The sequence below is a fragment of the Notolepis coatsorum genome, assembly GCF_963971535.1.
Source record: "Notolepis coatsorum genome assembly, chromosome: 1".
In the NCBI taxonomy this organism is placed as follows: domain Eukaryota; kingdom Metazoa; phylum Chordata; class Actinopteri; order Aulopiformes; family Paralepididae; genus Notolepis; species Notolepis coatsorum.
The window spans coordinates 293,152,760-293,180,508 of record NC_140165.1 but is presented as its reverse complement, the minus strand read 5'-3'; the positions used below and the strand labels follow the sequence as shown (position 1 = coordinate 293,180,508).

Genomic DNA, 27,749 nt, shown 5'->3' with positions numbered 1-27,749 from the left:
GCTTCAAGGGGCACTTCACCAAAAACAATGCTGATTTATTTTGCACATAATCTCACACATCCAAAAACTCTTTTGCACACATGAATTTAGTTGGGCGCACATTATTTAGAGTAAATGGGTTTGTATATGGCCCCAGTGATGTCATCGAGGACACTGAATCCTTGTGTTAAATACAAGTCAACTAAATAATAAGGTAGCAGTCCCTATAAGACAAGGTATTGCAATTGTTTCATCTACACATCATTTCATGGAGCTGTAATTAACACAGCACAAGGATTCAATGTCCCTGATGATATCACCGGTGGCCATGTTCAAACTAATTTACTCTCAATAACTGTCAAACAAAATGTATGTGTGCAAAATAGTTTTGGGATGTATGAGAGATTATGTGCAAAATAAATCTGTTTTCTTTTTTTTTGTGAAGTGCCCCTTTGAAACCTGATGCTTCCCTAATGCATGAGCATTGTAGGCAAGTAATCTTGTTACATAATAAAATATGGAAGGCGATAAAAGAGAGACTACCTGTCAACCTGGTTTCCTTTAAGTCATCTCATACCCTCTATGATTCATAGCCACATCTTGGTGTTGGCTTACAGTAGGCCTACCGGTATGTTACCATCAAGAGGTATGGCCAACAACTAGTCACGATACAAAATGACATAACAAGCACAGACAGCGTTTAATATTTATTAAAATATTCAAGAGAGAAAAAAAAATTATAACAATTGGCTTAAAAATGTAGTAAACGCATTTTTTCCTACATTCATTTTTAGAGGGATATACAGTACAAGCATTTAATGCGGATTCATGTGATCTCTAAGTCAGAAGACCTGGTGGCCCCTTTTCCAAATGAGGATCTACTGTATAGTCAGAACGGTCACTTGGCAATTACACAGATCAGGCAGCTGGGGAAAGGGGGGTGCGGTGGGGTGTTGGAGACGGTCACGGACACCAGAGGTAACGTTATGCTGCTGCTAATCCATTAACAAAAACTACCAAAAAGAATCAGACTTTTGTAAACATACCGAATCTGCAAAGACAGAATTAGTTGCAGTTGTTCTACACAATCTACAGTGTAACATCACAGTCGGGATAGAGGTCGACCAATAGTGGATTTTCTTTTTTAAAGGCCAATAGTTTGGAGCAGGAAAAGGCAGATAGCCAATTAATTGGGCCCAATTGTGCATGTGACTAGCATAAATTAGCCTGGCTGTAAAGAGGAGCAGCAGCAGGCGGAGGCTCTGTAGAATAATAAACGTCATTAATTTCTTTCATTTTAGATTCCCCCCACACAATTTGAATGTGAATTAAATGTTTCGATTGCCAGTTAAAGATTTTTATTTTATTTTGTATGATAGTATCTTCATGCTAGCTTAAAAAATTTGCCCGCTAGAGCCCTTTAAAGGCGGCTAATTGAATGGTGGGATATCGGTAACAAACGTTGATATCGTACTGTATTGTACCCATTCTGCAATATGTTAATAAAGTAATCAATCAATCAAATATCAGTGATAAGCCAATATTGGCCAATTGATATATCAATCGGGCTCTAGTAAACATAGTTGGAGTGTAGCTTCTAAATGGTTAAACGTGTAAACAGAAACGGAAGCACTAAACGTTTAGGAAAATCTCAATTAAACACGTTTTTCTTTTTTTCACTGAATGAAAATAGAAAATAGCTGTGTTAGAATAGCCTAGCTATTGTAGTAGTTCCAAACTTCACTTTTATAAACTTGAGGACACACTCATATTGTGGCTAGTTAATGAACATTACAATGTATACCGTTACTACAAATTGATGACCAGGTCTGCAGTGACAAAAAAAAGACATCCTTTACCTAAAAATTTCCCCCCCACAAGAAACCTGCAGTTTCAAAGAGTAGAGAGAGAGACCTGCTGTATGCAGTGGATGTAAGATCACAGAGAGACCTCTGGTTGGGCTTAGAAATGTATTGATATCATCATCAAGAGTCTTTAGACTCTTATCTTTCAGTCTGCGAAAACGTATTTGCCCCAATACATTAATGTTATTACAGCCCGGTTCATGGTAGCTGCCTTAAGCTAACTTGCTCAATACAAATGGTTTTAGTTCCGATCACGCGGCTATACTAAATGATAGAAAAGGGTCCAGTCCTCGCCCACCTTGATGTTTTAACGTGTACATTAATTTTCTTTTTTTTTGCAACTTGCAAACATTAAGCAATTCTTTGAGTTTTGCACATCCCTAAAACAGACAGCTAGCTATTGAGATGTTCTATTGCTTGGCATCAAACATCCTGATTTATGTTAACAAAAAAGAGAGACTATCCATGGTCGAAAGAAATTATCATAATTTTCAATAATAAAAAAAAAAGGGTGTCAATCATTCCTTGCATTTTTTTTTCTCGCTAAAATACTAGTTCTCAATTCATAAAGTTTGAGAGCGAAGGCTTGAATGAAAAGCAGCACAATGTGAAGGCTTGACTCACGACAAGCCTGTTTTTATTATTCCCTCGTGCTACTGGGGCGCCACACTGCGGTAGTGCACAATATTTGCTAGGGGTGTAACAATCAACAACGTTTTTAGATTCAATACAAATTTGAATTTTGAGGTCACGATTATATAACATTTTCATTTCCAAGTCTTAAAATGAAAAGCCTTACATTATTATGCTAAGAGGAGTATCCACATCATACCACCAGCTAAACACAGAGAGAGATCTAGGGAAGAGAAGGAGAATTGTCAATATAGTTTTACATTTCAATGCAAACTTAAAAATTCTGTATTAGTTATAGATAGTTACACCCCTAATATTTGCCCTTTTGTACATTACAAAAACAGGGCAGTGTGACATGACATACCTCCCACAGACCAGGCTTTCATGGTAGAAGCCCCCGTTTGTTGTGGTTAATAGCAATACAACCGCCCACCCCCTCCAGTCTTGTGACTGTTTAAGCCTGATCAAAGCCAATCAATCCTTACACACACACAGTTATTGAGCATTTGGTCAGTTATCAAGATGTCTGCCCCAGACAGGAGTGGAATATTGTAGAATCGTCATGTAGTTTTGTTTCTGTGGCTTGTTGTTTCTCTTCCTGTCTGTCTGTCTGTGTTTCCCTCTTGTCCTTTGTGGTGTAACCCCCGTGTGTTTGGGTCCAGTAGCAGCATTTGAACCGTCACAGTGAGATGGACACATGCTGAGGATCCGCTGTGTCCAGATCACCTGTGATGAGGCGCGGTCGCGAGGTCCCGAGCTCTTCAGACCTCTTTTTCCGTGCTGCCGTTGTCCGAACGCCTTTCACGCGGGTGCGCTCGCCGCCGTCAATTCTTGAAGGCCCCGTAGCGGCTGGCCTTACTGATGAAGTCCTTCAGCAGGTCGTGGTCCATCTCTCCGAAAGCCTGCGTCTGCGTGACGGCCGTCAGGTGGTTGACGCTAAACTTGAAGCAGAACTCCTCCAGCTCCTATAAATGAAGAGGGCTGGCTGGTCAATGCTGGGGAGTATAACAGAGATTGCGTTGACTTGTAGGAACAGCTCGTGATATCGGCCCCAGTCAGCATTGACCATACTATTATTCACACATGGCGGCCATTTTGATCTTATGTCGTGCTCAGGTTGGGTTCCTTTCCACCCTGTAGGAACCCAACCCGAGCGTGACATAAGAGAAAAATGGCCGCCGTGTGAGTGTGCCCAGTGATGAAACGGTTAAAAAATAAATAAAGTGGGTACTACGAACTCCAGTCAATGATTAACGGCAATAATCACCCACATAAAAAAAGAAAAGAAAACACCCACCGACAGGCAGCACCTAGTATGTGTGTCACTGTCGTAGCAAGAAGAATGCAGGCACAGGCAACTAGTATCAATAGTGCTGCAAATGAGTAAAATATTCAGTATCAATATATATAGAAAATATTTTTGACAACACAACTAGCTGGCTAAACAAATGTTATGGCAATCTGGCCGTTACTTTCATTATCTTGTTCTCAGTTTGACCTTATGGCAGCACTAGAGGAAAGGTCATGAGAACACAAATCTAATGTCTTCCTCATGGGTGAACATGAATGTGCACAGCAAATGTTATGGCAATTTGGCTGTTACTTTTCAAGGCCTCGTTCTCAGTCAGGCCTGTTGGTGGCATTAGAGGAAAGGGGCGACCAAAATCAATATGTATCTCCCTCTAGGGGTCATGAATGTATGTTCATGGCAGAATGTGTGACTGTATGACAAATGGATCAGGAGATGCAGCCATTTGAAAAAGAAACGTGCATAGCAAATGTTGTGGTAATCCGGCCATTACTTTTCAAGATATGATAACAGATACAAATGCACAGACGGGACGAAAACATAACCTCCACCCTGGCACCACCATAGCGCCAATTAAAACAAACAGACTATCTCCATCAGTGTTAAAAAAAAAAAACTCATCTCAGAGGCTCATCTGTTTTTTTGGGAACATTCCATATACTTCAAAACATAAGGGGATACTTTAACAACGATACTGGGGAGGATGATTTCTGCTTCCTGTAAATTCTGCGGTGTGCTATAAAACAGAAGGTTTAAATAAACGGCCGTGTGTGTGTGTTGTGACCGTGTAGGCTGCGAGTGTTCAGCGGGCGACTTCTCTCGGCTTACCCACCCGTGCCTCATACTTGACGGCGGCAGAGAGCAGACTGATGGCGTTCTCCTCCGAGATGCCCCTCTTGATGGTCTCTTGACACAGCCTCTTCAGCCTCGTCTCACGGTAGTACGTGGCAAGGTCTAGTAACCCTGCACAGCAGACACAGATGCAGCACGGGTCAGTGTGTTCAGTCCTTCAATCAATCAATCAATCAATCAATCAATCAATACATTTGATTTATATAGCACATTTACAACAGTTGTTGTGACTGTACCAAAGTGCTTCACATATAAAACATAGAGCAAAGAAGAAAATATATATACAAAACATACTAAATATAAAAGTGCAAAAAGTGCAAATACAAATAAGTGCAGGGGTTCAGATAGAAATAAAAACAAAAGAATAAAAGAAAGAAAAGTGCAGTAGAATACAAAATAAGGCATAAAAGGACTAAAAGTAACGACCTAGGAGGCAGGCTCAGTTCTGGTCAAAGACCAGGGAGAATAGAATAGTAGATACTTCACACATTTACTTGTTTTCTATTATTACTACCATGTCAAGGGGAATGCAGTCCCACCCCGCCAGGCTGGGCTTACCAATGGCGTCCTCTGGTGGCAGGCTGATGGTGTCTGTGTAAAGGTATTCCAGAAAGGCCCGGTAGACTAGGTATGAGAACTGGTGGACTTCGATGGACTCCTCATCGCTTTCGTTCAGCAGCGTGCGGAAATGCTCACACCTGGAGCAGAAGGAAAGAGACCATCTCAAGAATTGTTTTTTTTATTCATGTAGAACTGACAATGTCTTCAGGCCGTGGGATAGTTCTTGAAGCAATGTCGATGGGCGATAAGATAAGATATTCCTTTACTGATCCCCTTGCGAAAATTCAGGCGTCATAGCAGCATGGGCTAGGGGGGGGGGGGGTACAGGTATGGGCAGGGTAATAGTAGAAATACGTACATATAGGCAATAATACAATTATAATAAAGAGAAAAACAATCAGTTATATTATACGTTACAATAAATATGGGCAATAAGAATTAGAATCGGAATATATACTATGAGTAAGTAAAGTAAACAGTTTACACAGGCACAGTATACACAAGGTACCCTAATTGGCATGGTATACGTTATAGTCGGTGCAATTATAGCCAATGAATGGCTGCATTGTTCTATAATGCTTTTCTAGTACTAGTGCTATACAAAGCGCTTTACAATGGAATGACTTATCTTTCAGTATGGGTGGCCCCAGTGGGAATCAAACCCCTAAATCCAGCAATGTTAGTTTTACACGTTTCTGACGGCCAACGGTTGAGTGCCATTCACGTGTTAACACGTTTCTGGATCGTTTTTCCTTTTTTTCGATTTTAATATCCTATTCAATCTCAGGGAGCTGTGTGTTGCCTGAAAAATGCATGGTGGGAATCCGAAGGTGCAGTACCAGCCGCATCCTACCAGGCGGCGGTATCGAGCACCATTTCTAACAATGTATGCTGGGCTGTGGGATGACCCCAGGTCTGTGGGATGACCCCAGGTCTCTGATTTCATTTTCTCTTCTCGGGGAGGCGCACAGTTCTGCTGGTTACATCGAAGCCCGTCAACTATGCCCCGATCCGTATGTTATGGTCGTTTATAACGTCGAGCAAATGGGGATTGGATCTACCAGATGGCGATCAAGGAATTGGAATATTCTTTTTGGATTACTCCCGGCCAATGGTAAGGGCGATTTGACGTCAATTCTAGCTTGATCCTGCAATGCTTTCATAGCGATCGGGCTGATAACCGTTTTTAGTGTTCAATGCGAATGCCGTTACTGACGCTCGAATAATCAGAAACTACCCCCCCCCCCCCCCGACCCCCCCCTTGCATTCATGATGGAACATAATACCGATTATATGCATTTGATTTTTTTAAAGTAGCGTGTGTAGGGACAAAACGCCAATGCATTTACCATAATACACGCTGCGGCTTGTAACCAGCCTCTCAGGAATTGGCCCGGATCATTCCGAAATAACACTCATTCACCACGGTATAAAACGGGAACGTATGGATGGAATTTTTTTTTCTTTTTTGCATCTTGACCGGAAGAAACCCAGTGTCAGATGACTATATAGATGATATACTATAGATGACAGATGATAGTATTGAATCCATGGCTATAATATAGAATATAGATTTAGCTCTACAAACCAGGTGAGCGATTACATGGGTTTAATGGGTGGCATGAGCCTATGCACTTCCTGGAAGGGGCGTGGCACCCAATGTGTTAAGAGCACCAAGCACTCCCAACTACCATTGAGGTACACAGGAACAATAATATTATTTTCTTGTCGCCAACATGTATCGCCATTTTTTTTTTTAAAAAGGTGCTTCTATGTGTATGTGTTTTTTCTAAAGCACCATTACAATTTGAATATGCCAAAACAGGCATTTTCACTGTTGCTAATGTGTGCATGCATTAGACATGTGCGTGCATTGGACGTGTGCGCTGAGTGACCGGCACTGCAGACGGTCTGACTCCTTCCTCACGACAGCACAGAGGGGAATAGAGCTAGAATGCGGAAATCATGTGTCCAAACCGTGTTATAAAAAGACAAAAGGGGAAACCATCTCTGCTTCCTCACGACATTAACAGGAAAGACAAGAGAGCCACAGTGTCTGACTGGTGCTGTAAAAATGCAAGGCTACCTAGATGACATTCCCTGACGTGGGTAGGAAGACAGTTGGTGGTAAAAGATAGTTGAGATGGGTGTAAAAGCATGGAGGAGCGATGGTATCGTGGTCCCAGAGTTATAAATGTACTTATTACTTATTATTTGTTTGCTAGGGAATAGTTTGGAGCCAAATGTATTTCCTGTCAGTTATTGCATTAGCCAACATTGCAACAGGAAATACACTTTGGTCCTTTTAGAATGTTATTGTTGTCATCAGTGTTGTAGTACTCAAGTCCTGGATTGATTTTCAGGACTCGTGACTCAACTTGGACTTGAGCACTGATGACTCGGACTTGGACTCGATTATTGACTGCATTCGGACTCGGAAGGTGCAGACGAGGACTCTGACTTGTTAATTGATAAATACAGTTATTTATTTATTTACTTTCTTTTTTGTAATAGGCCCTAATCATTTGGCATAAGATATTGATGGCTAGTGCATTTGTTTGGCTATTGTGTCACAAAGTAAATAAACTGCCTTTGAAACAGTGACCGCTGTGTCATTTATGTTTAATGTAGACCTTTTTTATTTGTATGTCAGCTCTTTGACTGCCAGAGTGGAGAGGACTCAACCTTGATGACTTGGACTCGGACTAGGGTAATGGGGACTCGACTCGGACTCTTCTTTGGTGACTCGGACTCGAACACTGGGGACTCGACCTTGAGATTTAGTGACTCGACTACAACACCGGTTGTCATAACATTCCCAATTCCCAAATGGATGTACACGGTGTGTCAAGGTCATAATATTCAGTACCTGATTTTGAGCAGGGCTTTGTGAACATGGATGCATTTTCCATCAACCAAGAACTTCAGGTCTGAAATCTCTGGGCTGTCAAACTCCCTCTTCAACGACTGAGCCACGGTCAGGTAGTCATCGCCATCTGACATACAGAAATCAAGCCAACTTTGTCAAAACAAACAGAAAGTGTGTTTATTTGTTAATGCTAAATGATGCTAGTGTTTGTCATTGAACAAGTGCAACAGTGCATCTATCTAGCCTCTTCGAATCCATCATTACACCTAATTGAGAGTATAACAGAACACACATTCAGATTCAGATTCAGATTCAGATTCCTTTATTGAGCCATTTGTGTAAAACACATTGGTAATTGTTGTAGCAATACAGTGTATGCATTCTTTCTTTTTTCACAGTAAACAAACACCAACACAGACAAGAAACGAAAACAGTGCAGTGGGGGATTAATCAATAAATAAAATACATATATATATATATATATAAAGTGAAGTGTGAAGTGGGGGGGGGGGGTACCGAGGGGGGGGGGGGCTGAGGCATTGATCAGCCTGGCGGCTGAAGGGAAGAAGCTCAGTCTGTGTCGAGCTTTCACAGCCTTTGGGATCAGGTACACATCATGTACATTTTCCCCCTGTGGTTGTTATTAAGTACCCTTTTTACATATTTTAAGAAAGATCTTTTCACAGGAATGTCGCCACAGACACCCAGTTCATAATACTTGGTAATGCTGCATAGGCAAGGGCGTTCATCAGTGGGCCATAGGCTCGTTCACCATTGTGTTACCTCATTTGGCGAAAGATAGTGACTTTTATTTAAATGAATTCGAGATTAGCACTTTAAATAAATTAAATCTCCCAGTGGAATTTGGGGACACGGTCGACTATCCAAACTTTATTTGAATTGAGGAGACAACATTCCAACCCCAATGGATCTTATTTAAAGGACCATACCTAATCTAATTTTTACTTCTCGCCATTACTGGAGATTGAACCTGTCTTTTAACAGATGTTGTGTTTGCAGGTGTACATGGTGTGTGTTTTAGCTAATATAAGCTTACCTTACTAAACGAACGCCATTCAAATAGCTATTAATGTTTAAAAAGGGGTGGAAAATATTTGAAAGTAGTTTGAAAGATGATATGTAACTCAGCCTTCTGAAAACCACTGAGTCATTTTTATTTCCGCTACACTCTTCTACTAGAAGCGCCACACTTCAGCATTCAGTTGGGTGCGCTTGTTATTAACTCCTGGGTGCTGCGCAAATTCTACTAGCTTGTAGTAGAATAATACAGTAACATTAGCAAAAATAAATAACAGTAATTTTGACATGGGTAAACTACCTACAGTATGCCTAGTGACTCAAGTTTCATGGAGCAGATTTTCAACCCTTTTCAGCATCAATGGCAGTGAAAAAGGTAGGCTGAGATCTACTGAAACATACATACACCAGGGGGTATTCAAAGAGGTCCAGTTAGAGATAGATTCCTCATTTATGACATCTGGTATGTCATAAATGTATAGATGTAACAGTACTGTCTATCTGTATGTCATGTATGTCATACATGTCCTGATGAATTGAAAATGGGGGACCCTGATGTAAACAAGACGAAAGTCTTTCTCTGGTCTGCATCCCCTTAACAATTGTGTGTATTGAGCTGTACTGTATTGTACCCATTCTGCAATCTGTTAATAAAGTTTTCAATCAATCAATCAATCAAGCAAAGGTCCGGAACATCATAATGTCTGACTTGCGTTATGATTCAGAGCTGTATATATTGAAGTAGCCTAGTAGTTGAATCAACGTCTGTATGTACTGTAGTCAACAACTGACTGTCAAATCAAATAAAGAAAGTACAACAATATTTATTGCCAGTTTTCACACGGAATGCACAGATTTGATTGGGCGAGTAGCATCACGTGCGATTATTTACAACACATGCAATTTGTCTGTGAATTTAACTGGGCCGCTAAACCCAGTGCCATAAAAGCTATAAAAGCTGCGCCAGTAAAAATAGAAATGCTCTGAAAATGTAATAATTCTCAATCATTTATCAGTTATAGGTCCCCATCTGGATAAGACCACGGTCAGCCTATTGGTGACCTCTATTATACACCTGTAAAGACAAAATCTGTTAAAGATGGGGACAATCTCTGCCTGGTAATGGTGAGACGTGTAAATAAGTCTGTTATGGTCCTTAACCTCTTAACTCATTCAGCACCAGGGATTAGCCTGGTCCCGTTCTAGCTATGCCACGCTTTAAAGATAGGAGTGAGTCACCTTGTTTGTAGAGCTATATCAGATATTCTATAGTATAGCTATGGAGACAATACTATAGTCATTTGACAGTGACTTTCTTCTGGCGAACATGCAAAAAAGAGATTTTCATGCATACGTTTGCGCGTTATCCCGTGGTGAATATAAGTATAGTTTAGGAGTGATCTGGGATAATTCCTGAAAAGCTGGTTTATAGGGCGCTACGTGTATTCTACTATAAGCGTTGGCGTTTCTTGCCTGGACACGCTATTATTTCCAAATCAAATGTATATAATAGGTATTATGTTTCATCATGAATGCATGAAAGGGGGGGGGGGGGGGGGGTCGTTGTTTTATGCTTTGATGGCCAGTAACGGCTTTCTTGTTGAACACAGACGCTGATCAGCTGGATCGATATGAAAACATTGTTGGATCAAGCTGAAATTGATGTCAGATAGTCCTTACCTTTGGTCGGGGGTATTCCAAAAAGAATATTCCAATTGTCTGATTGCGATTTCCAGTATTGGTGTCCATCTGGTCCCGGACATAATTTGGCACAACTTATGGATTGAGTGTGCCAGATGCGTTTCGAAGTGGTCGGATGAAGCGATTTACTCGGCTCAGTCTAAATTTAGCACCGGAGGGATTTAAATGTAACAGGGTTTACTGCACTCTTGATACTGCCACCTAGCCGGATCTGGCCGGTACTGCACCCTCGGGGTCCCAGTATGCCTTTTAACACTTTGGATGCCACTGGTGAACATGGTCAAAACATGGTTGAATGCCAGCACCCACTTCAATGATAGCGTTGTGAACGCATAATCTATGTCTTAAATTATGGCGTTTGCAGTCAACATTGTCGAAACGAATTTTTTTTTATCGGTTCATTTCCGTTTTATAGCCTTTTGAAACGCCCTTGTTTTCTTGAAAGTTTCAGGAAAATATAAAGATTCCGTGATAAACGGCATTTACTGGAATATTCTGGAATACAAAAAAAAAATTGTAATTTTTTGGCCTATTTATTAATCGTTTTCAAATAAACGCTAGATTATCGATAGTATATGTGTACTTATGCACGCTAGAGAAGCAAGCTGAAAAATCTATTCTCTCATTTCCTGATCAGCACACACACACACACACAGGGCAAATGCTGATATCTTTGTGAAAACAGATCCGATTATCCTAAGACTGGTAAAATAGATTCCTTACCTCAGATCAGATGTTCTCCAAAAAGATTATTCCAATTCCTGATCGCCATTCCAAATATCGATCGCGTTTATTGATTCAGCGCTGGGTACTGTAAATATGTATTCCACGCTGTTTTCCGGCTCGGCAATCACTTCGATCTCTTCGGATGGCTTGCCGGATAAGTAAAATGAGGAAACTGGATTCCCCCCCCCCCCCATAAGTCTAATCCAATGGGGTGCAGTTACACAGGGAGAGACGATAGGGGGCGGTATTTTCCCAATGGAGCTCAGAGAGAGGTTGCTGCACTAACGTGAGGCTAGATTGATGAAATATGAATTCAAATCGCTAAAATTGCTGGCATTCAACGGTCGGCATGAACTAACAACATATAGAGTTGCTGGCACTCAAAGTGTTAATGGCAACATACAGGTCCGTGACAATGAATAGAATATTAAAATCGAAAAAAAGAAAAACGGAACAAATAACGAGTTTACTCGTTGTTGGCGTTCAACGCATGGCGCCCAATAACGAGTAAACTCATTGTTGGGGGGGAATGAGTTAACAGGCGCCCCCAAAATTGGCCATTTTAGTTTTCGTTTTTGAGGACTGCATAAATTTTTTGCAAACCAAAACACTACTTTATACTTATAGCACATGCATGAGCCTGGTCTCTTTTAAAAGATGACATTCTGAAGCTTCTGATACAATAAAGACAATTCACTTTTATTGCTAATGAAATAGAGTAACATAGGTCTGAACTTGAGTTGTAGAAAGACTTGTTAGTCACATTTTTCTGTAGTAGTTAGTAGTCCAGAAGTAGCATTTCCCCAGAAATTGGTATGGCTGAAATGACACCCTGGGTCCATAGCCTGAAGTCTTGTGTAGTACATTTAGAAATTTCATAAAAATCCGTTCAGAAATGCGTTTTTTCTCTTCCTGTTTTCGCTCGTGACTTTGGAAAGCCACACTCATTGGCTACAACCCTGTCCAATAATTTTCGAGATCGCCAAATGATTGATGGAGCTAGAGCCCCGGGATTCGGTGTTGTATTTGTACAACACTGTGTACTTCGGCGCACGCCTCACATATCGGCATGTAACTCGAGAACCGCTGAACAGATTTTGTCACCTGAAAGGGCTATCGACAGGCAACAAATGGGGCTTTAATTCGTTATATAGATTGTATTAAAATATATGCACAGACGAGCCACTAGAGGTCGCCAAAGTGCAGGTGGGCAAATCGTCCTCAAGAGAGCCCACATGTGGGCCGTTGCAAGTTAAGAGGAAGATCCTTCGAGATTGAAACTTTGTCTCCATGATAATAGTTCAAAACTAGTTCAGATTTAGCAACCATAGCCCTATTTCCTACTTACAAATTATGTTGTTGATGGGTAGAGTCCTTTCTCAGCACAATCCATGCTATTCCTCATAACTAGGTCTGGCTAGTTGGCCACAAACTAATGCAAAGTCAATGGAGTCAAGCTACTGTCTGTACACGCTGACTGAAGTTATTCCACAATGCACACAAAGTAGTAGATTTTAGTGAGCCTCAGTCAGCTTATACAGACAGGTCTGGCCCCATTGACTTTGCATTGGCTTGTGGCCAACTAGCCAAACTAATATGAGGAACAGCATGGATTGAGCTATATATGATGTTATTGCTATATATATCATCACATTATATTATAAATAAATGTATTATAGCTATATAATAACTTATTATACTATGAATTTCTCCAGACCTCTCTTGGCAGAGCCTGAGGTTTGTGGCCAGCAATAGCAACCCCTCTCCTCAACTCCAACCCAAGCTTTAGACCAGAGGTCATTGTTTCACGGCTTTACAAATCTTTAAAGTGCACTTGGGGAGAAATATCCCTTCAAAGACCTGACGCTTGGCAATTGGACATTAAAATCCATTAAAACTTAATTTCCCATTTTCCAGTTACAACTATAAAACCCGACACCCCCTCTCCTCTCCCTTCTGAACGAACTACCAATTGATTTTGGGTTGCGCACATTGCGTCAGTGGAACACTAACGTGAAGCTAAAATGGCATAAAGACATATTTAAGACACAAGTACGAGGAAGAGTAGGTTACAGGACATTCAAAGATGAGTTGCATTTGTCTGCTTTGTGAAAACACCCGACGTCCAGTAGCGAGGTCTACCGACTTTCCTGAAGCAGTAAACCTAAAGTTCTCTCTCTCTCTCTCTCCCTCTGTATTAGTCTCCGTTTATCTATCCCACCCCTTCTCTCCCTGTGTCTGTCATCCCCTCTGTCATTTTCATGTTCTATGACCTGGAGAACTGAGTGTGTGCCTCTCTCTGTAGCTTATCTCTCCCCCCTTCTTCCTCTGTATGCGTCTCTCTCTATCTCTCTTTCCCTCTGTGTGATTGTGTGTGTGGTGTCTCTCTCCCCTCTGTCATTCTCTCCCCTCTGTCATTCTCGTGTTCTATCACCTGGAGAACTGAATGTGTGCCTCTCTCTCTGTAGCTTATCTCTCTCTCCCTCTGTATGTATCGCTCTATCTGTAGCTCCCTCCCTCCCTCTGTGTGATTGTGTGTGTGTGTGTGCCTCCCCTCTCTCTGTCTCTCCCCCTTGCTCTACAACCAGGGGGAGAGACAATATAGCTGCAATTATGGACTTTGTGCTGATGGGCTGTCTGTAGCCTAGGCTATTATAGGGACACCTGAGGCATTTGAATTGCCAGGGGAAACCATTAATGACAATAATTATACACTGCTTGTGATTTTGCCATATGTATCAATAGTTATGGTTGCCATGGTAATAGTAATACATTTCAGTAGCCTAGTACTGGTACAGCATGCAGTACATGATCATGCTTAATTATTGCTTGTAAATCGCCTGATGTTGTTTTGGTTGAGGAACGGGGTGTTTTTGTCAATATGGCTCCTGAGTTGTCTTGATACCACTGATTTAGACCCTACAGCATCCAGCTTTTGTTTACAAATCTGAATCTCTTCAACTTCACTGGTGCATAAGGTACATGCTGTGTGGGTCCTTGGCTGTTGGGAGATGGTGGAGACGGTGTATGATTGTAAACTAGAGATTCTGGCCTTTCCAACGAGCCCATTTACAACCAAACACCACGATGCAGGAGGTCTTGGAGAGACCATAGAAAATATGGTGACAGAACAATAGGATTATGGTTGAAAATTGGCGACGTGCCTCTTTAATTAGTCCTGGTTGTGAAAAAGACTTTGTGAAAAAGGGGCACATCGCCAAAAGGGGCACATCGCCAAAGTCTTTGTCACAACCAGGACGAATTAAAGGGGCACATCGCCAATTTTCAACCATAATCCTATCGTTCCGTCACGAGTAGGATGTGTGATAATTTGACATGTAACTGAATGTAACTCACCAACGCGTTCGGTGTCTCAAGAGGTTCTTCCGGGTGACGTCACCCGGTGGAATCTCTCGGGGTACAGAGAGCGGCAGAGTTCTCGAGACGCAGGACACGCTGGTGAGTTTACACGTCCTCGTCGCACCAGAACGACAGGATTATGGTTGAAAATCTTGAGTGTCCTGCGCACCGCAGTGCTACTACGCCAATGTGGTGGCCAGAGCAGGAAGAAACGCGGTTCAAGATGAGTTATCCAGCACCACATCACAACTGTTTACAGTCCATTGGCGACATTGGAGAAAATGATGGGTTTCACATGATGACTTTGTGGATCCAGTGAAGAAGAAGAGTGAACCTGATGAAGCCACATGTGAATTGTTCACTCGTAACTCTTATATGACTTAAAACCAAGAAACCAAAAAGTGCATCCAAACATTTCTGGTGTGCTCTTTACTACTTTGACCTTAGACTGTAAAATAACCACATTCATGCATCTTAGATTAATGTTGTGTTGATCTTTATAACATCCTGGTTCTATGATTAATTTAAGCTACGGCTTACCTATATAGAGCGAGACAACGACGCTAATCCTTTAAGGAGCCCCCCGATTGGCATTTCCTTTTCAGCTAGCGTACTTTATCGCCGTCGGGGCTTCGCGGACACGCATGACCTTCATCAGGGACGTACAATCGGGGCAAATACATGGGCAGGTATACAAGCACCACCTCTGAGCATCTGAAGGCCTTGTATATCTTGATGAAGGTCACGCAAGATTGAAAAGCCTGACAAGCCCATTAAAAAAGTTTGCAATGATAAAAGGTGCGCGGAAGCCGCGTTCCTTTTTGAAGTGTTGCCATTTCGACCTTTGCCGAGCCTTTCAAGTGTGTGCACCTGGCCTGCCTCCCAGGATATTCCGGGCCATTTGGCTGGCACGAAATGGAATTATCAGTTGTTTTTCTAGCACTAAAAGCTGGGTTGGAGGCAAAGGAAGCGGTCACACAGCTGTTTAAGAGTCAATGAGCCCGCTGGCATTTAAGGGCTGGTTAATAGCTTTTTCATAAGCGTGCTATTCACTTAAGGCTCCACACGGTGTGCTTATGGGAAGGAAGAGTGGCTCGTAAATCATTTGAGAATTCGTACAATCCTAAATGAAAAAGGTAGTTTGAGACGATGATAGACTAAACAGACCGATGGTCTTTTGCGCTTTTTTTTCTTTTGTCACCATCAGCACCTTACAAAAATAATAAACATTTATTTTTGGGCCATTTCTGCATCTGTTCGCCTCCTTTGGATTGTTCGTTTGTTTATATAAGGAAATGCATGCGTCATTTCACCAGATATTAAACATCTTTTAGAGCCCCCCCCTGTCACTGCTGGAGAAAGCTGTCGTCTAACTATTGCCTGGCAATACGCTTTGGGATCTTTCTGTTCTGTTCTCTTGGATACATTGTAGCCAGGTATCAAACAGTAACTTTATACAGCATCTCAATGCTTTTCATCGACAGGTCCCTCAGACATTACTCATAGAAGATCTTGACAAATGTCCTATAACCTTACAGACAGAAAGCCCGACTTCTACTTGTCCTGTTAAAACTTTTCAAAACAACGCCCAGAGAAGCCAGGCTAATATTTTGCCCCAATTTGGATGGCCGTGGTTAAATCGACATAACCGTCCCACAGCCGGCGGCCGTTAATCCCTTAATTACCAACAATAATTTGAACTGTTGCAGGGCTCGGAATCAAACGAAGTGACGGGACAGACAAACGACTCTCTCTTACCCACGGCGAGGAGGTGCCATGTGACGGCGGGCGTAGCGAAGCAGGCGAACACGTCGTCCGTGCCCCCGAAGTGGGTGAGGTGGGGACAGGCCACAGCTTGACCTCGACACTGACCCCACATCAGGATCTGCCCGCTCTGGGTCTTGGCAGCTGACGTGTGGCTGGTGTGACATGCGGCAACCTCCACCATTCTAGCAAGGGGGGGGGGTGTAATTAGCACTTAAGGAATTCACAAGCACTTACCAGGTATTATGCATAGCCCTATTGTATTCACGTGATACACCGTGCCGTTGAAGTGTAGTAACCTACTAACAATATTATGTGTAAACAGACAAATAATCCACATACAGTAAAGAGGCTTTGCTTAAATGTATCTACTTCTCTGGATCAAACAGTTGGTCTTTAAGAGAGGTGATATTGGCTCATGTTTCCACAGTTGTCTGTGAGGCATTCGTCCGCAAAAATTAATGAATCCCTCATGACCCTGTGAGGTAGACCTCAGTGACATTTTGTGCAGACAGAGAGATGCCACAGCTAATTACCTCTGCCAAGGAGGAGGTTGTGTTTTCACCCCTGTTCAGCAGCCTGTGAATAGGATATCTTGGAAAGTAAGGGTCTGGATTGTCATAACATTTGCTGTGCACATTCGTGACCTCTGGAGCACGGGCTGTACACAGATTTGATTTGGTGTGGATTCACTGACCTTGAGGGGCATTGGATTGAGGGATACACTTCATGCGAGAAGCTTGCATTTTATATATAAGGGAGGATTAGGGATCAAGGGAATGCGAATGCTCCCTTCATTCACATGAGTCGGAACCAAATTCCCATTTGTTTGGCAGTCATTCTTTAAGTATTTTACCTGGAACCCAATGCAGGCATATTGATTTTGATGACTCCATGACCCCCCCCCCCCCCCCCCCCCCCCCCAGATCCAATCAAAAATCTCGAGTCTGCAAGTAAACAAAGTGGGGAGGTCGAGGTCCAAAGCAACAGTTGTGAATGGAGGATCAAGAAAAGAGGGCGGGGCTTGATTTAGGCCAATTGAGTGCATTGTTCTAGTGTGAGCCTGTGATAGAGATGAACTACTGACCTCTCCTTGTCTGTGTTTATCAGAGTGGGCAGCGCTTGGTTGCTCTTGTTTCCAGTTCCCAGCTGCCCGTATGAGTTGGCCCCCCACGCGTAAACACACCCCTCGTCAGTGAGTGCCAATGTATGTGCATATCCACAGGCAACCTGAATGTTGGAGGAATGAACAATAATGAAAACTGAAATATCATCCCAAAAAAAAAGGTAGCCTGGTATAACAACACACTGTTTTAGCCTGGTATAACACCCTGTTTTAGCCTGATATAACAACACTGTTTTAGCCTGGTATAACAACACTTTTTTAGCCTTGTATAACAATAACCTGTTTTAGCCTGGTATAACACTGTTTTAGCCTTGTATAACAATAACTTGTTTTAGCCTTGTATAACACTGTTTTAGCCTGGTATAACAATAACTTGTTTTAGCCTTGTATAACACTGTTTTAGCTTGGTATAACAACACTGTTTTAGCTTGGTATAACAATAACTTGTTTTAGCCTGGTATAACACTGTTTTAGCCTGGTATAACAATAACTTGTTTTAGCCTTGTATAACACTGTTTTAGCTTGGTATAACAATAACTTGTTTTAGCCTTGTATAACACTATTTTAGCTTGGTATAACAATAACTTGTTTTAGCCTGGTATAACAATAACTTGTTTTAGCCTGGTATAACAATATCCTGTTTTAGCCTGGTATAACAACACTCTGTTTTAGCCTTGTATAACAACACCCTGTTTTAGCCTGGTATAACAATACCCTGTTTTAGCCTGGTATAACAATACCCTGTTTTAGCCTGGTATAACAATACCCTGTTTTAGCCTGGTATAACAATACCCTGTTTTAGCCTGGTATAACAATACCCTGTTTTAGCCTGGTATAACAACACTGTTTTAGCCTGATATAACAACACTGTTTTAGCCTGGTATAACAACACCCTGTTTTAGCCTGGTATAACAACACTGTTTTAGCCTGGTATAACAATAACCTGTTTTAGCCTGGTATAACAACACTGTTTTAGCCTGGTATAACAACACTGTTTTAGCCTGGTATAACAACACCCTGTTTTAGCCTGGTATAACACTGTTTTAGCCTGGTATAACTGTACACTGTTTTAGCCTGGCATCAGACAGATCCTGGATCAGTGCATCCCTATTTGTCAGATAGATTTCTCATTTGGCTCTCCTCTCACCTGAATAATATTAACACCTTGAAGGGCAGCAATCCGGCAGGGAGTCTGTTGGTTGCCATTATTTCCCAGACCTAGCTGTCCGTTGCAATTATAGCCCCAGCCATACGTCTACAAACAGAAAACAGATCAGGTAATATGACATGGGAATTGCATATCAGATATCATCACCTCTTTGCTCATAAATCGCATACATTAACATTTCCCTTTTCAAAGGTTTGTTTGATGTACACAATAATGTGCACCATGTCATGATGTACATAATAGTGTGCCATTAGTGATGTACATAATAGTGTGCACCATGTGTGATGTATGTATGAATTAATATCGGATTTATTTATTTTTTATAATTGATTAACCTTCTTACGGTCCTAATATACTAACATACACTCGACACTGCAGCACTGACGTTTGAACACTTTGATGAACATTGTTACTCAGCTGTAAGAGTTGTACCCTTCCTACTGACTTGTCGTACAAAATGTGTAAGTCGCTTTGGATAAAAGCATCAGCTAAATGACTAAATGTAAATGATGTATTGTACACAATAGTGTGCGCCATGTGCGATTGTCACAAGGCTACATTGAAGCTCAACAGCTCAACCCTAAAGCTCAGGCCTGTCTAGTGACCGAGAGCACCGATTTAGCTACTAATGATACGACATCTATCTAGTGTAATATTAATATAGTGTTATTAATATTGAAATGGCCTATGATGAACACTCCACGAAACGATCCTCCTAACCAACGCCCGCAGCGCGAACGACGGCTCCCTCAGTACTTAGAGGCTTACGCTGTCAGTCAACAACCTAGTCTTCTACTAACAGTAAACGCGGTAAAACTAGAAAGTAAAAGTATGTCTAACCCCAACGCCCAGACTACCCCGACCATAGAGGCCCCTACGGGTTCTAATGTAACTGACCAAGTTCACGGTGGGGACCAGTGGGAACCAGACATGACTTCACACCCCGCCAGTACTGAAGAAGTAGTCCCCGATGAGTCCCGGGAGGAATACAACGCTACCGAGAGAGAACTCGGCACGGAAGAAGACGGGGAGAGCACCGTGGAGATAGAGCTCCAAGGCTCCGCAAGGAGTACCCCGAGGGAAGGCTCCCCTATACAACCGCCTTCTCCCAGCGAGGCAGAGAGGACCCTACAGCAGGCCTTCCTCATCAGCCTGAACGCCGCTGCTGAACGCGACCGACTGCAGATCCAGCAGCGGAGCGAAGAAGAGCATATACGTCTAGAAATAAGACGCATTCAGAGGGAAGAGAATGTGGCCCGAGACCGAGCAGACAGCCAGCGAGCAGCTGCTGGTGCTCTACGGGACGCAGAGCGCGACAGACAGCAAGCGCAACTAATAGAACAGCTGATCAGACGGACAACACCCTCTCCCTCCGCCAGAGGCTCCAGGAACTCGTCTAGACACACCTCCAGGGCGGCATCCCCTAGCCGAGTAAACGACCCTGAACTTGACCAACAGACGAGGTCTATACCCCCCACAGACCACCTCCCCCCACCGGTCCAAGCGAGACCTAGCAACCGGGAAGGAGCAGCATATCCTGTGGAGAGGCTAAACCAGAGACTACAAGCACTGGATGACCTAACTGAAGACGAAGAGGAAGAGGAGGAGAACCACGCCCGACAACAGCACAGTACTCTACCGGACCAGGAGGTCCGGTACAGCCCAGGCTATACTCCCGCGGAGCTGCGCTACAGACCCCCGACTCTATACACGGGTGAGCACGACGCACGACCCGCACCGAGGAACAGCACCTGGACAAGCGGGCCATGGTACACTGCCGGTACCAGCCCATACCAAGGAGCGGGAGGAGACTCGCCTAGGAGGCCTCTCCCCCAACGCTCGCCGATGTATCCACAGTCAGCGTCATACATTGGCACGCCTATGGTACCCGACTTCACCCAAGAGAACCGGGCCCAGTATACAGAACTCCGCATGTGTCTGGAGACCATGTTGGTGGATGTATTGGATGAACGCCATAAATACGCCATCCTACTGAAGCACTTAAAGGTACCCCGCGCACATAATATAGCGCTCGCCTACGCGACTTCCACCACCCCATACACAGCAGCGCTGGTAGCATTGGACCAGAGGTATGGGCGCATATGGGATTACGTGATCCAGGAGATCCGACACATCGACCGCTTACCCCCAGCAATAGACAATCGAGCACTGGACGACCTGTCCATCAGAGTGCAGTCCCTGGTAGGGACGTTGGGAGCGCAGAGAGAGAAGGGGAGGCATGAACTTTACGCCAACTCAAATGTGGAAAGGATCTTGGAGAAGCTGCCGCCCGCTCGACAGGAGCGTTTTAGGCGGCAGAGAGACCACCGAGACCCGAATGGCCCCGAACCGAACCTCCTCGATCTAGCAGACTTCCTGGCGAGAGAAGTCAGCAGCCTACGGCTAGATACATTCGGACGGAGCACCCCTGGCTCTAGAGAAGGAACCAGACGACTAAATGATGGAAGAAGATCGGTGACTGTGATGCACCAATCGGAGTCAGTACCGAGCAGCAGGAGCCACAGTACCCCCTCCAGAACGGAGAAGTGGAAGATAGTGTGCCCCTACTGTGAGAAAGAACACTGGCTAGCGCAATGTGACTCCTTCCCCAAGCTGAACGCGGAGGAAGCAAGTCAATGGATAAAGTCCAACAAGCGCTGTTTTCGCTGTGCGCGCTCACACATGGCAGCCGAATGCCGCTTAAAGAAAAGGTGCACCAAGTGCGATGGAGCCCATCTGGACATACTTCACGACAGTAACAGACGGCGCCCTTCACCCGCACCATCCAGCAGCAAAGCGAGCGTCATGTACATCGATCCCGCCAGCAGCAGTGGAGCCCGAGTACTCCTAAAAGTAGTGCGTGTGACACTAAGCTACCAGAATAAAGTCCTGGACACTTACGCCATCCTCGATGACGGGTCAGAGAAGACCCTTCTGCTCGCCTCCGCTGCGGCCCAGCTAGGGCTGCGGGGAAGCGAAACCCAAATGACAATTCGGACAATAAGACGAGATTTGAAGACGATAAAGGGCGAGAATGTCTCATTCTCTATCGCAGCAAGCGGCCAGCCTGAGCGACGGTACCAGATTACAGACGCTTTCACCAGCCAAGAAATAGGACTGTCGCGGTACACATACCCCGTCGCCAAGCTGATGGAGAAATATGCACATCTGCGCAAGTTACCGATCCCGCTCATAGACAATGCTATGCCGACCCTGTTGATAGGCTCCGACCATGCAGACCTCATTGTCCCGATAGACCGGGTTCATACCGGACCCCGAGGCTGTCCTGCAGCAGTCGAGACCCGTTTGGGATGGACTCTCCAAGGCCCGCTCGCCAAATCTCTCAACCGAAGTACAGCCACTAGATGTCTCCACTCCCGAGTCACAGAGGGAGAAACCGCACTCCTGCAACACGTAGAGCGGTTATGGACCTTGGAACAAATGCCCTTTAAGAACGGAAAGAAAGACATTCGCTCTAAAGATGACATTTACGCCATTCACCTCCTCGAGACAGGGACCAAGAGAGTCCCGGTCAACGGCGTGTTGAGATACGCCACGCCACTCCTGCGGCGAGAAGGAATGCCTACTTTCCACGCCAAGACAGACGCCACAGAACGGTACCTGCTGAACACGGAGCGGCGCTTAGCCAAGAACCCCGCCCAAGAGAGTGTATACCGCGCTGAGATTGAGAAGCTCATCACAGCGGGACACGTCACAAAGATGGACATTAAAGAGGCTGACCAGACCACTGAATCGTGGTACGTGCCTCACCACAAGGTCCATCACAACGGTAAAGACCGCATAGTATTTAACTGCAGCTACCAGATCGGATCCCAAAATCTGAATAAAGAGTTACTGCCCGGTCCCACACTCGGCCCCTCCCTACTCGGCGTTCTACTCCGCTTCCGCCAGGAAAAGGTGGCCATCAGCGGGGACATTAAAGGAATGTTCCTGCAGGTGAGATTAGTAGAGGAGGACAAGCCCCTGTTGCGGTTCCTATGGAGAGAGAAGCCAGGAGATGAGCACCCAGCCATCTACCAATGGGAAGTCCTCCCCTTCGGAACGACGTGCAGCCCCTGCTGTGCTACATTTGCACTACAGAAACATGTAGCAGAGGACCCAGCAGCGGACGAAGAGGTCCGACACAGCGTAAAGAACAGCTTCTACGTAGACAACTGTCTACAAAGCCTTTCAACCCAGGAAGAAGCCGAGGCTCTCCTGATTAAACTCCCCGCCTCATTGATCAAAGGCGGCTTTGATCTCAGGCAGTGGGCCAGCAGCGATCCGCAAGTACTGCGCAGCCTCTCCTCCGAGGACAAGGCAGCCAGCAGCGAGACCTGGATGGCTACAATCCCGGGAGAAGCCCAGGAGATGACCCTGGGATTGGTGTGGCGATTCAAAACAGATTCGCTTCACTACAGACACAAGCCCCTGACTACGGAGCAGGGAAGGCCGGCGGCGGCGCCGACCACCAGACGGAGTGTGTACACAACACTCGCCCGACAATATGACCCGCTAGGATGTATTCTACCGTACACCACCAGGGCAAAAATGATTGTACGAGCATTGTGGGACAAGGACCAGGGCTGGGACGACCCCATTCCTGCACACCTTGCATCCACCTGGAGAGAGTGGGAGATGGAGCTCCACTCACTCCCAGGCGTTAATATGCGCCGAAGCTACTTCCCACCCACGGTGAGGCCAGAGACATGTAAAATGGACTTACACGTCTTCAGTGACGCCTCAGAGGTCGCATACGGATCAGTAGCCTACTTGCGGGCCCAAGAAGAGGGGGGAGAGATCTACACAGCATTTGTCCTCGCCCGCTCGAGAATAGCCCCACGCAAGCAACAATCTATCCCACGCCTAGAGCTCTGCGCAGCCCTAGCCGGAGCGCACCTAGCCACGCTCATCCAACGTGAGCTCACCATACCGGTGTCTAGAACAATCCTGTGGTCAGATTCCACGACAGTACTCGCCTGGATCAAATCGGACTCATGCAAGTACAAAGTCTTCGTGGGAGTCAGTCACCGAGATTCAAGACTTAACCGAAGAGTTAACCGGAGAAACAGAGTGGCGCTACGTTGATACAAAACAGAACCCAGCTGACGTCATCACCCGGGGAATGCCCCTAGATGACCTCACCCGTCGCAATGTCTACAGTGACGGCCCAGCATTCCAAAAGCTCCCGGAAGGAGAGTGGCCCACGCCTATCCCGAGGGAAGCCAGTCAGGAGGAGGCTGAGAATAAGAAGCCTGTGTTCTGTGGATTGAGCACTGTTATCTCCGCAGACCCCAACATAGATGATTGCACTGCCATAGAGAGTGCACAACAAAGGACATTCCTGCGGCACCACCCGGAGTGTAAGTCCCCCGCTGAAATGTCAGCAGCTAACTACGAGGAAGCAGAATTGCTTCTACTGCAGCGAGCCCAGAGAGACTCGTTCCCAGATGAATTGGCCTGTCTACAGGGAGGAAAGCCCGTCCCATCCGACAGCAGATTAATTCATCTGGACCCCGAGAGCGACGCTCATACCCTCATCAGAGTGGGTGGTCGCCTACGCAGAGCCCCCAATCTACCGGATGACATTAAATACCCGATCGTATTGAACAGCCGACACAAGGTCACAGAGCTGATTATAAAGAAATACGATGAGGATGTACATCACGCAGGAGCAGAAAGAGTCTTCGCGGAGATCAGACGTCGTTACTGGATCCTACAAGGAAGAGAGGCGGTACGACGCTTCCAGCGAACATGTCTAGACTGCCGCAAGTGGCGCGCGCAGCCCAGCATACCAAGGATGGCTGACCTTCCTCCATGTCGCCTCCGAATCGGTGACAAGCCATTCCACTCAACGGGTATGGACTGCTTTGGCCCGCTGCACATAAAGAAAGGAAGAGGAACCGAGAAGCGGTGGGGTATTGTATTCAAATGCATGACCACCAGAGCGATACACATCGAGCTTCTCCCGACCATGAGCACAGACTCATTCCTTATGGCCTTCCGTAGATTCACATCACGGAAAGGAAGACCGTCTACACTATTGTCCGATCATGGGACAAACTTCAAAGGCGGCAAAAGAGAGCTGAGAGAGAGCTTCCAAGCTATGGGCCCAGAACTTAAGACCCACCTCGCTCCAGCACAGATTGACTTCCAATTCAACCCCCCAAACGCACCCCACTTCGGTGGTACTTGGGAACGGGAAGTGCGTTCCATAAAGACAGCCCTGTACGCAGTACTTGGGGCCCAGACTGTGGCGGAAGAAGTCCTAATGACAGTCCTCACGGAGATTGAGGGAGTATTGAACTCTAAGCCCCTCGGCTACGTCTCCAGCGATGTGGCGGATATCGACCCAGTTACCCCCAACACACTCCTGATGGGGCGGCTAGATCCCGCGTTACCCCAGACAATGTACCGGCCTGAAGAAGCGAACGGCCGACGAATGTGGAGGTACAGCCAAGTATTAGCCGACAAGTTTTGGAGCAGTTTCCTACTACACTACCTACCGTCTCTACAGACCCGCCAGAAGTGGGTAAAGGAGAGAGACAATTTGACAGAAGGAACAGTCGTCATGATTATTGATCAATCACTGCCCAGAGCTATGTGGCCGGCCGGCCGCGTAAGCAAAGTGATCACCGGTGCCGACGGCAAGGTCCGAGCAGCTGAAGTGCTTGTCCAGGGTCGCACTTACACCCGTCCCGTGGCGAGGCTCATAGAACTGCCCCGACTCCCAGACACAATCGATGATGACCATGACCCTATAACCCTATGACTTTGTGAAGTTGACTGACCCCTACAGCAAACCCTTATGTGTAAATAGACAACGCGATTAATCTGTCTCTGCTTAACTGATTAGGTCTGGGACCAATCAGGGGGTGGCTGTTGTGAAGGGCCAGATTAAACCGAATATATATATTTATTTATATATATATATTTAATTGTATTTGTATATTCTCTAATATTCCCTGATATCCCTTGTATATTCCTTGTACAATATGCATTGAATATCCATTCTAGCCTACTGAACATCCCATAATAGTCTCCATTCTACTATTGGTCGAGACCTTGGTGCCAGGCTGCCATACCCCCCAGACCCAGTTCAAACGTACCGCTCAACATGTACGAACAAGTCCTAGTTCCGCGTAGGAATCTGGCTACCGCACCACTAACGGTACTATTTGTTCATAGTGCGTATATATACTGCGCTACTAAAGTAGGACTTCCTTTTTAGTCCAGTTTCTTACCCTCCAATAGAGTGACAGACGTAAAGCCTCCCCGCGACGCCACGTGTGGGAGTAAGGCCAAGTTCGGCCTACCATCGGTATTGAGACATCGTGTATATTAATATTTGAATAGTCATATTTGGCACTATATCGTCGAGTTGGACGTAGTCTATTAAGCTAATAATAGTCTGTTAATATATAGTGCTTCGTACGGTGAGAATACTATCGTAGTCAGTACCCCATCGTTTCGGGCAGAGAACTGGCTGCTTATCCAGGGTGGCCGACCCCATGTGAGGCTGCACCCGAGGAGCCCCAGAGCCGACGAGCGAGTGGACCTGCATACCGGATTATTCTACCGACGACAGCCCGCCTTCCCAGGCACGGGTTATGCTTTGTATACAGTGATTATTCTATGGATAAAGACCAACACTGCCGTGTGTTGGAAACCCCCCCCCCCGGAGAGGACGACAGGTGAGGAGACGCTCTACACAACGAGGTCGCTTCACGTCTCTCCATCGTGGACCGAAGGAAGCCGGCCCACAGAGAGTCCAACTGCTTTCATCTGTGGATCGAGGATCGCTGAGGCACCGAGCCGCACAACCGTGGGTTCTCCCAGGATACCCTCGGCCAGACGGATACAGCCAGACTCTACCCCCCCCCCCCTTCTCCAGTTGTCTTACAAGCGACCGGAATTCCCCCCTAGTGTATCCAGTTCTATAATCATTAAAGTATCATTGCTGTTATTCCTTAACTATTCCAGGTCGTATATGTACCACCTGCGCCTTCAGAGATTGGACATTCTCTATTGATATACCGACGAATACTCTTGCCATAAAAGTGCATACTAATTCCCATTCATAAATGTGATTGATTTGATTAAGTGCTTGCTCTACACACCATCGCTGTGTAGAAATAAAGACCTATTTCTAATTCGTACATTTGTGTTGGATCCGTTTCATCTACGTGACAGTGTTCATCATAATATATTTATGCCGAGTACTGGGTGGCCAGAGTCTAAAGTACAAGAGGTAGTGGTAGTAAGTATCATATCTAACAATACAGTCAGGGAATTGTACCCCTCAGTTACACCGTTCATTGTTAAAACATCTCCGGTTTAACTCGTCACCTCTCCGTTGTCCAGTACAGCCATGGAGCAGAGTTGGCCACATGCGATATTGACCACCACTTTGTTCTGGAGGCAGCTGCTGACCCGTCGCGGCGTGGGCTGGTTGGCGGTGGACCCTGAACCCACTTGGCCTGAGTTGTTATAGCCCCATGCAAACACCTGGATGAAGAAACCAAAATGTCAAGTGTTCCGAGAAATGGACAAATGAACTCACACCGCAACCAGAGACGAGATGTAAGCGACGGTAGCTACCTCTCCATCGGTCGTGAGAGCAATGGTGTGGTGGGAGCCACAAGCCACCTCCTTCACCCTCTTACTGAGGAGGTTTGTGGAGACCAGGGCTGGTGTCAGTCCGTGGTTGGTGGTCCCGTTGCCCAGTTGGCTGTAGCCATTGTGGCCCCAAGCATACACCTCTCCATCTACATGGGCGCAGCGGGGAAACTTAAAAT

The 27,749-nt window shown here is 45.1% G+C and overlaps 1 protein-coding gene across 3 annotated transcripts in view; it reads right to left on the bottom strand.

The window, feature by feature from the left end:
* Positions 1-673: 673 nt before the first annotated feature.
* Positions 674-27,749, bottom strand: part of rcbtb2 (regulator of chromosome condensation (RCC1) and BTB (POZ) domain containing protein 2) — a 34,445-nt gene continuing 7,369 nt past the window's right edge. Inside the window, exons 4-12 of one of the 3 annotated variants that reach the window (XM_084312764.1) lie at positions 27,553-27,719; positions 27,301-27,459; positions 18,931-19,038; positions 17,745-17,887; positions 16,652-16,842; positions 8,069-8,195; positions 5,197-5,336; positions 4,615-4,749; positions 674-3,442 (exon numbers count right to left, since the gene is read on the bottom strand). In XM_084312764.1, coding sequence (XP_084168890.1) covers positions 3,414-3,442; positions 4,615-4,749; positions 5,197-5,336; positions 8,069-8,195; positions 16,652-16,842; positions 17,745-17,887; positions 18,931-19,038; positions 27,301-27,459; positions 27,553-27,719 — 1,199 coding nt within the window. In that variant the 3' untranslated portion in view covers positions 674-3,413. Of the gene's footprint in view, positions 3,473-4,614; positions 4,750-5,196; positions 5,337-8,068; positions 8,196-16,651; positions 16,843-17,744; positions 17,888-18,930; positions 19,039-27,300; positions 27,460-27,552; positions 27,720-27,749 lie in introns of all 3 variants that reach the window. The other 2 variants (XM_084312763.1, XM_084312765.1) reach the window with 2 other exon arrangements.